Genomic DNA, 12159 nt, shown 5'->3' with positions numbered 1-12159 from the left:
TTCCAATCTGTTTCTGGAAGCAATGTCAGCACAATAACTATTCGTCACGAAATGGGTTTCCATGTCAGAGCAGCCGCACACAAGCGTAAGATCACCATGCGCAATGCCAAGCGTCGGTTGGAGTGGTGTAAAGCTCACCGCTATTGGACTCTGGAGCAGGGTAAACGCGCTCTCTGGTGTGATGATTCACACTTCACCATCTGGCAGTAACGGATGAATCTGGGTTTGGCACATGCCAGGAGAATGCTACCTGCCCGAATGCCAACTGTAAAGTTTGGTGGAGGAGGAATAATGGTCTGGGGCTGTTTTTCATGGTTCGGGCTAGGCCCCTTAATTCCAGTGGAGGGAAATCTTAATGCTACAGCATACAATTACATTCTAGACAATTCTATGCTTCCAAATATTTGGCAACAGTTTGGTGAAGGCCCTTTCCTGTTTCAGCATGACAATGCCCCCTTGCATAAAGCGAGGTCCATACAGAAATGGTTTGTTGATATCGGTGTGGAAGAACTTGACTGGCCTGCACAGAGCCCTGACCTTAACCCCATCGATCACTTTTGGGATGAATTGGAACGCCGACTGCGAGCTCTGGGTCGATTCAACTGCAATCTATCAGAACTAACCCTATTTCATTTTCCTTGCAGCTAATTATCCTGTGCATGCTAAAAAGCAAGCAGGCGAACACAAACAAACACAGCACCACACTGACAGCAGATGTCCTCATGTCAGTGCCCTGTCGTGCGGTGCCCTATGTGTATGTACAGTATGTGTGCCTGTATAGTGTATAGTGTGTGAACAGAGCTGTAACTCTCTCGTGCGTGAGAAAGCCCTTAAGCTAATTCAGCACTGAAGTACTCACAGCCAAAGATGAGAGGGAATTATTCAGAGCACTTCCGAGTGGCGTTATGAAACTTTGATTGGTCTCCTCCTGACGCTCATTGGACAGCTCCGTATGTACTGTAATGCTCATTGTGCTGATGAAAGCCAACACCGTGGTAATGAAGCGCAGCTACACTATGCTAATAGGGAGAGGTGTTTGTTGTAGATGGTGCTGAAAGCATGTCAGCCTCTGTATTTCCTCTCCCCCCGCGGTGCTCACCGCTTCCTCCTTCTTTTTTCACTCTTTCTTCATCACACCTCTCAAACTTTCTTTCTCTTTATAGTCACCTCACCTGATAGTTTTGTATCATTTGCCAACAGAGAAGTAAACATAGGTCTTTTTGCAAATGCTAAATGCCTGCACATATACACACACACGCATTTGCTGACTCACAAACACACAAATACATATTCTCTCTCTTGTAGTATCTTACCTGGTTCGCACAGACAGGTGTGGCGTTCCCAATTGTCACAACAGCGGCTGTGGGGCGGGCAGGGGGAAGAGACACAGGGGTTGCCAACGTTACAGCCCGTCTCCACTTTGACAGCCCTGGAGGGGCGGGGCAGGGGCATGGCATCTGGTCGCACCCCCAAACGAACCCCCTAAAACATAGACAAAATAGGTGTCAAATACAGTCTCATAAGAACATAGACCAATATACCATACATAGCATAAAGCCGTGGCCAAAAGTTTTGAGAATGACACAAATATTAATTTCCACAAAGTTTGCTGCTTCAGTGTCTTTAGATATTTTTGTCAGATGTTACTATGGAATACTGAAGTATGATTACAAGCATTTCATAAGTGTCAAAGGATGTTTTTGACAATTATATGAAGTTGATGCAGAGTCAATATTTGCAGTGTTGACCCTTCTTTTTCAAGACCTCTGCAATCCGCCCTGGCATGCTGTCAATTAACTTCTGGGCCACATCCTGACTGATGGCAGCCCATTCTTGCATAATCAATGCTTGGAGTTTGTCAGAATTTGTGGGTTTTTGTTTGTCCATCCGCCTCTTGAGGATTGACCACAAGTTCTCAATGGGATTAAGGTCTGGGGAGTTTCCTGGCCATGGACCCAAAATATCGATGTTTTGTTCCCCGAGCTACTTAGTTATCACTTTTGCCTTATGGCAAGGTGCTCCATCATGCTGGAAAAGGCATTGTTCGTCACCAAACTGTTCCTGGATGGTTTGGAGAAGTTGCTCTCGGAGGATGTGTTGGTACCATTCTTTATTCATGGCTGTGTTCTTAGGAAAAATTGTGAGTGAGTCCACTCCCTTAGCTGAGAAGCAACCCCACACATGAATGGTCTCAGGATGCTTTACTGTTGGCATGACACAGGACTGATGGTAGCGGTCACCTTGTCTTCTCCGGACAAGCTTTTTTCCGGATGCCCCAAACAATCGGAAAGGGGATTCATCAGAGAAAATGACTTTACCCCCGTCCTCAGCAGTCCAATCCCTGTACCTTTTGCAGAATATCCGTCTGTCCCTGATGTTTTTCCTGGAGAGAAGTGGCTTCTTTGCTGCCCTTCTTGACACCAGACCATCCTCCAAAAGTCTTCGCCTCACTGTGTGTGCAGATGCACTCACACCTGCCTGCTGCCATTCATGAGCAAGCTCTGTACTGGTGGTGCCCCGATCCCGCAGCTGAATCAACTTCAGGAGACGGTTGTGACCCTTGCTGGACTTTCTTGGGCGACCTGAAAACTTCTTCACAACAATTAAACCGCTCTTCTTGAAGTTCTTGATGATCCGATAAATGGTTGATTTTGGTGCGATCTTACTGGCAGCAATATCCTTACCTGTGAAGCCCTTTTTGTGCAAAACAATGATGACTGCACGTGTTTCCTTGCAGGTAACCATGATTGACAGAGGAAGAACAATGATTCCAAGCACCACCCTCCTTTTGAAGCTTCCAGTCTGTTATTCAAACTCAATCAGCATGACAGAGAGATCTCCAGCCTTGTCCTCGTCAACATTCACACCTGTGTTAACGAGAGAATCAGCTGGTCCTTTTGTGGCAGGGCTGAAATGCAGTGGAAATGTTTTTTGGGGATTCAGTTCATTTGCATGGCAAAAAGGGGACTTTGCAATTAATTGCAATTCATCTGATCACTCTTCATAACATTCTGGAGTATATGCAAATTGCCATCAGACAAACTGAGGCAGCAGACTTAGTGAAAATTAATATTTGTGTCATTCTCAAAACTTTTGGCCACGACTGTACATGCTAACACACAAAGTCTATAAGAGTCCCAGAAAGAATTATGGGCATCGGTTAAGATACAGTTGCCATTGTGATAGAACCCTTACCTGGATGCAGCCCCGTATCCCGTTCTGCACCTCCCCCAAGCCCAGGACTCCGCCCACATGGAGGTGTTTCACTTTCAGCCCATGGATCTCATTCCCCACTATCACTGTGCCCTGAGAGAGAGTGGGAAGAAATAGAGAGAGACTAAATAGATTACACTTAAAAATTTAGCCAGTTAACAGACGCTGTTATTCAGAATGACTTCAGTGCATTCAAATAGATGGAGTTAGAGAAAGAGAGGGGGAAAAGTGAATATGTGAAATAACAGAACAGAATAGATAGAAAGGGTTAGACAGGTTTAGGGAGAGAAAGAGTGAGAGACAAACATATTTCAATGAAAGTAAGTGAACAAGAAGGATTCAGGAGAGACAATGAAAGAGCATAACAAGACAGTGTGTGGTGCTACATGGCTGGAGTGAATTCTTACAAACACAGGTTTTAACACCAGCAGTGGGCAGACATTACACTGGCTTTAGGATTGGATATTGGGATTAACAACCTACAGGATTACAGGGCCGATTAGAGGTTATGATTTGCATTGAGACGTCTGCACTGCTGAGTGATATGGGGGTTTAGTGTGTCACTGTTCATTCTGGACACGACCTTAATGTGTCTCTCCGGGTAAAAGTCACCTTTAGGTGCAGATCTAGGATCAGTTTAAGCCTCGACAATTATAACCTAATCAATTAAGGGAAGAAATGCAAATCTGACTTTAAATCAGTGTGTACGGACAATTTGTGACTCTCACCTGGAAGAGGCCAAAGTCGAGGCGGACGGTAGCCACGTAGCGCGTCTCCCTCCCGCTGCGGACGTCTCGGAGCTCCAGCTGCAGGTCGTGCCAGCGCCCGTCGCTCACCTGCACCTGGTCCAGACGCAGACGCACCGGCAGCGTCGACCCCTTGGTCACTGAGAACACCAGCTGACCACTCACCAGCTGCAACAGAGACACGTGTGAATAATCCACAGAGTAATCCACACAAATATGCTTTGGAGTCCCCCTGTAGGTTGCTATAACTCCAACAGAAACGGACACATTTCCAAAGACAGACGGACAAATTGACACAGATCAACTAGTGCAGGTTAGGTAGCACAGGTAAGTGTATATGTATGTGTGTACAGACCTGGAAGACCAGGCTGGTGTACTGTCCGGCCTGTGCCTGCAGCAGAGTGCCCTCCCTGGCCCGCGTCCTAAACACCAGCCCCAGGTACCAAGGTGTGGAGATGGTCACGTCATTCTTCAGGTCCCACCAGAGGGCACTGTTTCCCAGGAAACGATGTGGGTGGGGCATCACTGTAGGGGGGCAAGGAGAAGGTATGGTCAGTGAGGTTAGTATGAGGTGTGTGTATACGTCTGTTAATAAAGGAGTGAGAAAAGCCTATGTTTACTGGACAGGTATGTCAGTGCTTACCATGGCTGCAGTCCTTCCCTCCAAACCCTAGGGGGCAGTCACATGAGAAGGTCTCCCAGCTGACACGACACGTTCCTCCGTTCTGACATGGGTCGGAGTTACAGAAGGGCAGCTTGGCACTACATCCTATCAGAACCAGAGAAAATCATCACATCTGTGTTAACTCAATCAAACTCAATCAACTTAGCGGTTAGTGGTTTATATTGACAACACAAACACAGACAGCTAAAAACGCTTTGTGTCAAGTCTACAAGACTTGTGCACTGTGTTCACAGAATATTATACTTTTGGGAACAGAAAACTGTATTGAGATTGAATTTTTCATCGATGAGAAAATTTGTAGAACGTCAGCCCAGTTTCATCTCGCTCCATCTTCTCCATCTGCTGGCCACTGTACTTCCTCTCATCACCATATTTTGGTGGTGAGTGAGTGGAAGTTCCAACTGGATTTTTACCCCCAGTAAAGTATCTGAGTTTCCACTTGTATCTGTGAGTATGCTATACAGACCAGGTAGGGTTCCATTGTTAGCGATGTATCCCGCCAGGTCCAAAGGTCTGTTGTCGATGTGGAGGTCTTTCATACAGCCAATAAACTCCCGGGTGTGAAACGGGAAATGATCAGGCATGTTGGGCACTCCGCCCAAAAACAAGGGACCGGTGAGATCCAGAGATCTGAGAAGGGCGGAGAGAGAGAGAGAGAAGGGTGAGGGATAGAGAGAGAAGGCAGAGGGATAGATAGAGAAGGCAGAGGGAGAGAAGACAGAGGGATAGAGAGAGAAGGCAGAGGTATAGAGAGAGAAGGCAGATGGATAGAGAGAGAAGGGAGAGGGAGAGAAGGCAGAGGGATAGAGAGAGAAGGCAGAGGGAGAGAAGGTAGAGGGATAGAAAGAGAAGGAGGATGGAAGAGAGGAGCACAACACTATTAGATGTTGCCCTTGTACTTTCCTCAGCGCTTACAGAGCACAGCAGCAGTGGTGAGGGACTTGTCAAGTCCAGACAGCATTGCCAGGCTTAAGTGGTAATGTTGAGGGTTTACTGACACTGACTTGCACATGACGTGCACGTGTGTGTGTGTGTCTGTGTCTGTGTGTGTGTGTGTGAGATGGAGAGACTTACTTCTTGGAGCTGGTCTGTATGCCCTGAGCAGCACAGCTGTAGTTGGCGAGCTGCGTTCCGAAGCGTAGCGACACTGCTGTGTCACAGTCGTCCACGCTGACCACCGCCACCTTCTCATCAGATGGACCCTGGGCCTCCCCACTCACACTGCGCTTGGGCTGGGGCAGACACAGGAACAGTCCAATTTAACACACACACACACACACACGCACACATACAAACAGTACACACACAGTACACACACAGAACACACAGAATACACCAAAACATCTTGCTGTACTCTTGCTGCTTGTGCTGCTACAAAGACAGAGAGTAAAATGCAGTACACACACAGTGGACTATCAGAGAGAGGGAAGAATATGTGACATAGAAAGAAACACTGGCACTGCAAATGGGCTAAGAGAGCAGAGGAACTCACAGCCACACTCACAGAGAGTGAAAGACAAACCTGTACACACAGCCATACCGTACTCACACTGTGCGAGGGCTGAGAAAAATGTAGAAGGGGAGAAAATTCTAACAAATGCATGGTATGTGCAGATATTACGGGTTACACACACACACACACACACACACACACACACACACACACACACACACACACACACACACACACACACACACACACACACACACACACACACACACAGGGACTCGCCTTGTTGTAGTAGTGGATGTGGACAGTGTGCCAGTTTCCATCGGCCACGCCCCCAGGTAGAAAGGGGCTCACCTGAGTGGACAATTCACCTGGGGACAGACAGGTCAGAGGTCACACTCAAAACCAGGGTTTCGCCTACCATTGTACACCCACAAAGCCATACACATACATATACAGATAGACACATACCTGTGGAGTACTTGAGCACCACCTGACCCTCTAGGATCTCCAGAGCCAGGAAGTCGTGTTTCTCATTAAAGCGTCCGTTGTAGAAGAGGAGGCCACTGTTCTCCAGAGTGGCAAAACTGTAACACAACCCACAACCATGTTAGGGAGCTGTGAGTAACCCCACCATCACACACACGGTACAGGAGATGCTCTGTGCATAGTACAGGATAAGCTGTAGGGTTCACCGCAAATCTCTAATGCAAGTGTACATGAGTATATAGGACATTATGGTAAATAATAAATAAAAGAGCTATGCCTGCTGAGAGAGGCTGGGACAGATCACGTCATGTGTCTTAAAGCTAATGTACCTCTGAGTCATGGGATTTAGTTAGACCTGAGATCACATTTGTGACCACTTCACAATAGCAATCACGTCTGACCAATCAGAACACACCAAGGGGCCACACCAGGTCCCAAGTTGGGCCTCTAGAAGTGGGGGAGGGGACAACGAGAACAGGATAGAGGGTAAAATATAACAAATAAATGGCATGACACGTGAAAGAAAGAGCAGGGAATTGAGAAAGGGTCTAAAAGGAAAGATTGAAAGAGAGAGCGAGAGAGAGAGAGAAAGAAAAATAAAGTCAGTACTCACGTGAGAGAAATGGAGAGGTGGAATCTCTGGCGGAGGCCTCGGAACATGATAAAGGATTTGGGGGGGAAGGAGCGTGCAGTGACAGAGCAGTAGGGCCGCTCATACCCTCCTGCAGGGCACTCACAGCGGAACCCCCCTCCAGACAGCTCCCTGCACGTCCCCCCATTCCTACACACCCCCGGGACACAGCGGCCCTGACGCCTGTCCCACTCACATCGTTCACCTGGGAAGGAGAGGGGATGCAGCATGTTACTGTACACATACAGTACCAGTCAAAAGTTTGGACACACCTACTCATTCAAGGGTTTATTTTTTATTTTTATGATTTTCTACATTGTAGAATAATAGTGAAGACATCAAAACTATGAAATAACACACATGGAATCATGTAGCCAAAAACGTTATGCAAATCAAAATATATTTTATATTTGAGATTCTTCAAAGTAGCCACCCTTTGCCTTGATGACAGCTTTGCACACTCTTGGCATTCGCTCAACCAGCTTCATGAGGTAGTCACCTGGAATGCATTTCAATAAACAGGTGTGCCTTGAAATTAATTTGTTGAATTTCTTTCCTTCTTAATGCGTTTGAGCCAATCAGTTGTGTTGTGACAAGGTAGGGGTGGTCTACAGAAGATAGACCTATTTGGTAAAAGACCAAGTCCATACTATGGCAAGAACAGCTCAAATAAGCAAAGTGAAGCAACAGTCCATCATTACTTTAAGACAAAAAGGTCAGTCAATGCTGAAAATGTCAAGATCTTTGAAAGTTTATTCAAGTGCAGTCGCAAAAACCATGAAGTGCTATAATGAAACTGTCTCTCATGAGGACTGCCACAGGATAGGAAGACCCAGAGTTATCTCTGCTGCAGAGGATAATTTCAATAGAGTTACCAGCCTCAGAAATTGCAGCCCAAATAAATGCTTCACAGAGTTCAAGTAACAGACACATCTCAACATCAACTGTTCAGAGGGGACTGCGTGAATCAGGCCTTCATGGTCGAATTGCTGCAAAGAAACTGGCTATTGCAGGCTATTTCAGCCACACCCGTTGCTGATAGGTGTATAAAATCGAGCACACAGCCATGCAATCTCCATAGACAAACATTGGCAGTAGAATGGGCTTACTGAAGAGCTCAGTGACTTTCAACGTGGCACAGTCATAGGATGCCACCTTCCCAACTAGTCAGTTAATCAAATTTCTGCCCTACTAGAGCTGCCCCGGTCAACTGTAAGTGCTGTTATTGTGAAGTGGAAACGTCTTGGAACAACAACGGCTCAGCCTCGAAGTGGTAGGCCACACAAGCTCACAAAACGGGACCGCCAAGTGCTGAAGCACGTTGCGCGTAACACTCTACTGTCCTCGGTTGCAACATTCACTACCGAGTTCCAAACTGCCTCTGGAAGCAACGTCAGGACAAGAACTGTTCGTTGGGAGCTTCATAAAATGGGTTACCATGGCTGAACAGCCGCACACAAGCCAAGCGTCAACTGGAGTGGTGTAAAGCTCGCCACCATTGAACCCTGGAGCAGTGGAAACACATTCTCTGGAGTGATGAATCACGCTTCACCATCTGGCAGTCCGACGGACAAATCTGGGTTTGGTGGATGCCAAGAGAATGCTACATGCTCGAATGCATAGTGCTGACTGTAAAGTTTGGTGGAGGAGGAATAATGGTCTGGGGCTGTTTTTCATGGTTCGGGCTAGGCCCCTTAGTTCCAGTGAATGGAAATCTTAACTCTACAGTATATAATGACATTCTAGACGAGTCTGTGCTTTCAACTTTGTGGCAACAGTTTGGGCATTGTTTCAGCGTGCACAAAGCGAGGTCCATACAAAAATGGTTTGTCAAGATCGGTGTGGAAGAACTTGACTGGCCTGCACAAAGCCCTGACCTCAACCCCATCACCATTTGGGATGAATTGGAACTCCGACTGCAACCCAGGCCTAATCACCCAACATCAGTGTCCAACCTCACTAATGCTCTTGTGGCTGAATGGAAGCAAGTTCCCACAGTAATGTTCCAACATGTAGTGGAAAGCCTTCCCAGAAGAGTGGAGGTTGTTATAGCAGCAAGGGGGACCAACTCAATATTAATGACCATCATTTTGGAATTAGATATTTGACGAGCAGGTGTCCACATACTTTTGGTCATGAGTGTATTAAATGTTTCGATGAACCATAGGAATGTATAGAGGACTCATCTTCATATCTGTGCCATTATAGCATCTGTGACAGCATGGGCAGCGCCATTGAGGCCACAACCCATCAGAATTCCCACCCAGTTGACTACTTTAAAATGTCTGAAGCATGGTGGAAGCACACAATGGTGCTGCCCATGCTATAACAGCCTTTTGGCCACTAGAGGCTTCTATCATTCTCTATGGGAGAAACCAACATTTCCTCAAACAATTCTCTTGCCAGGATTTCTCAAAATATGACTGTAACTGCAAGCAACCCCATTTGAGTGGGCAGTAGTCTCACTAGATGCTTCTATCATTCTCTATGGAATGAACCAACCTTTCCTCATTCAATTCCTTTGCCAGGATTTCTCAAAATATGACTGTCACTGCAGGCAAACCTATTTGTGTGGGCAGTAGTCTCTGCTCAATGCCCAGCAAATAAAACTATATCACTACAGGCAAAATTATACATATAATCAGACTCAGCAGATTGAGTAAAATACCCAGCTAGAGAGCACCAGCCAGCCTCCCTTTCAATGAGCTGGTGTAAACACAGTGTGGGCATGAACTGCCTTCACCCTGCAGACACTGCTCCTCCAGGCCCCCAGTTTAGAGGCCTGCTGAGGTCCATGGAGACATGCAGATCATGTTAGAGCTGCAGGCCTTTGTATGGCGGGCCTAATGGTGTCTCGTTGGTACAATATTTGTTCAACCAACGTCAAGGCACTACTATGGTGAATGCAGCCACTGGCATGGTTTAAAACAACCACCAAGCTTGGTGGGCGAGACTGCAGAGTGCCTTGGTCTTTTTCTCATGTGCGTATGGACACCCACGCTGACACACACACTGACTGACTGACTGTACCCCCCGGTATGATGTGCAGTGTTAAAACATGGTCAGGTTCTGTGTCTAAAAGCAAGAAGACTTTAAACAACTTTCACCCCTCCTTCTTCCTCCACCCACGCTGCTCACACACACACACACACACACACCAACTTATTCATATTAAAATAAATAAACAGACATTAATAATCATTAATTATTTGTCTAGTGATACAGACAGACAGACAGAGCAAACATCTAGCAACCCGAAGGTTGAGTGTTTGAATCTCATCACGGACAACTTTGTCATTGTAGCTAAATAGCAACTTTGCAAGTACTTACTTCCTTTTAGCTACGACTACTTAGCATGTTAGCTAACCCTTCTCCTAACTCTAACCCTAACCTTAACCCTTTAACCTGAATCCTAACCTTAACCCCTAACCCTAACCCTTTGCCTAGCTAACATTAGCCACCTAGCTGATGTTAGAGACAACAAATTTGAATACATAACATATTATACGTTTTGCTAATTGGCAACATATTGTACAAATTCCAATTCGTAACATATTGTACGAAATGGATGATAGACATCCACAAATCAATGTATGCCATATTAAATGTAACATAGCATACTAATTGGAGTCGCCCAGATTTACATTTACTATGTTATGTCTACCACTGAGTCCATGTTGCCCTGGCAAAGAACAGAAGATCCTATTCTTTTCACATCACTGACTCTCCTATAATTGTTTGGTGTACAACTCTGCGCTCACTCAACACACTGAAGGCCCACTCAAACCGATAGGGAGCACAGTTTAGCTTCTACATTCATATTCTCCACAGACTTACATGAAAATGGAGCAATTACTGGACAAAAGCTTTCCCTAAGATAACAAGACACTTATGCTCTTGTTATAAAAAACGACTCTACATTCTACCGGTGCTTCTCGATTCTCTTTATTCTGGACAAACGGAGCACTATTTCTGTCCTCTTCCCCTCTCTCTTTTCTTCTCCACACTTCCTGTCCATCCTGACTTCCCCTTTTCCTCTCTTCTCCCTCTCTCTCTTTTCTTCTCCACACTCCCTGTCCATCCTGACTTCCCCTTTTCCTCTCTTCTCCCCTCTCTCTTTTCTTCTCCATACTCCCTGTCCATCCTGACTTCCCTTTTTCCTCTCTTCCCCCTCTCTCTTTTCTTCTCCACACTCTGTGTCCATACTGACTTCCCCTTTTCCTCTCTTCTCCCTCTCTCTCTTTTCTTCTCCACACTCTCTGTCCATCCTGACTTCCCCTTCACCTCTCTTCCCCCTCTCTCTCTTTTCTTCTCCACACTCCCTGTCCATCCTGACTTCCCCTTTTCCTCTCTTCCTCCCTAATCTCTCCATCCCTATGCCTGCACATTCTTAAAACTATCTTCCGATTGCCCGTCATCCCTATCTTTGCTTCTTATTTCCCCTGCTTCTTATTTTCTCCTCCCTTCCTCATTCTCTCTGTATCTCGAGCTAATGCATTCACACCCCTTCATTCATGGGATGTTTTATTCATCAAAGCCATCCCTTCCCCTACGGCTCCTCAACCTACCCCTCCTTCCCTCCCACACATGGTACATCCCCAGAGGCCATCTCTCTACCTCGTTCCTTCTCTACCTCCTCTGACTCTTTCGCTCTCTTTTTCTACCTCCTTCCCTCTCTCTCCATCTTTACCTCCTTCCCTGTTCTCTCAATACATCCTTCTCTCTCTTTTTCTCTCTCTACCTCCTTACCTCCCTTTCTCTCTGTACATTAGTCCCTCTCTCTTTTTCTCTGCCTAGTTATCCTCTCTCTGCCTCTGATGCTTCCCTTTTCTCTTCCTAGCTTAGCCCCTCCCACTCCCTTTAGTCGTCCTTTTACCATGTGGCTCAGTTGGTAGAGCATGGAGCTCAGTTCGTAGAGCATGGCGCTCAGTTGGTAGAGCATGGC

General features: G+C 46.3%; 1 protein-coding gene across 1 annotated transcript in view; it reads right to left on the bottom strand.

The window, feature by feature from the left end:
- Nucleotides 1–12159, bottom strand: part of LOC110492320 (cadherin EGF LAG seven-pass G-type receptor 3) — a 53274-nt gene that overhangs the window by 25163 nt on the left and 15952 nt on the right. Inside the window, exons 4-13 of the mRNA XM_090203487.1 lie at nt 7197–7419; nt 6566–6681; nt 6365–6465; nt 5719–5876; nt 5111–5274; nt 4603–4728; nt 4315–4484; nt 3942–4127; nt 3196–3306; nt 1314–1482 (exon numbers count right to left, since the gene is read on the bottom strand). Coding sequence (XP_090059613.1) covers nt 1314–1482; nt 3196–3306; nt 3942–4127; nt 4315–4484; nt 4603–4728; nt 5111–5274; nt 5719–5876; nt 6365–6465; nt 6566–6681; nt 7197–7419 — 1524 coding nt within the window. The remainder of the gene's footprint in view (nt 1–1313; nt 1483–3195; nt 3307–3941; nt 4128–4314; nt 4485–4602; nt 4729–5110; nt 5275–5718; nt 5877–6364; nt 6466–6565; nt 6682–7196; nt 7420–12159) is intronic.

This window comes from Oncorhynchus mykiss, chromosome 16 (genome assembly GCF_057628025.1).
Source record: "Oncorhynchus mykiss isolate SJ-2025 chromosome 16, ASM5762802v1, whole genome shotgun sequence".
In the NCBI taxonomy this organism is placed as follows: Eukaryota; Metazoa; Chordata; class Actinopteri; order Salmoniformes; family Salmonidae; genus Oncorhynchus; species Oncorhynchus mykiss.
The sequence above is the reverse complement of the archived record's forward strand: the minus strand, read 5'-3'. Positions and strand labels throughout refer to the sequence as shown.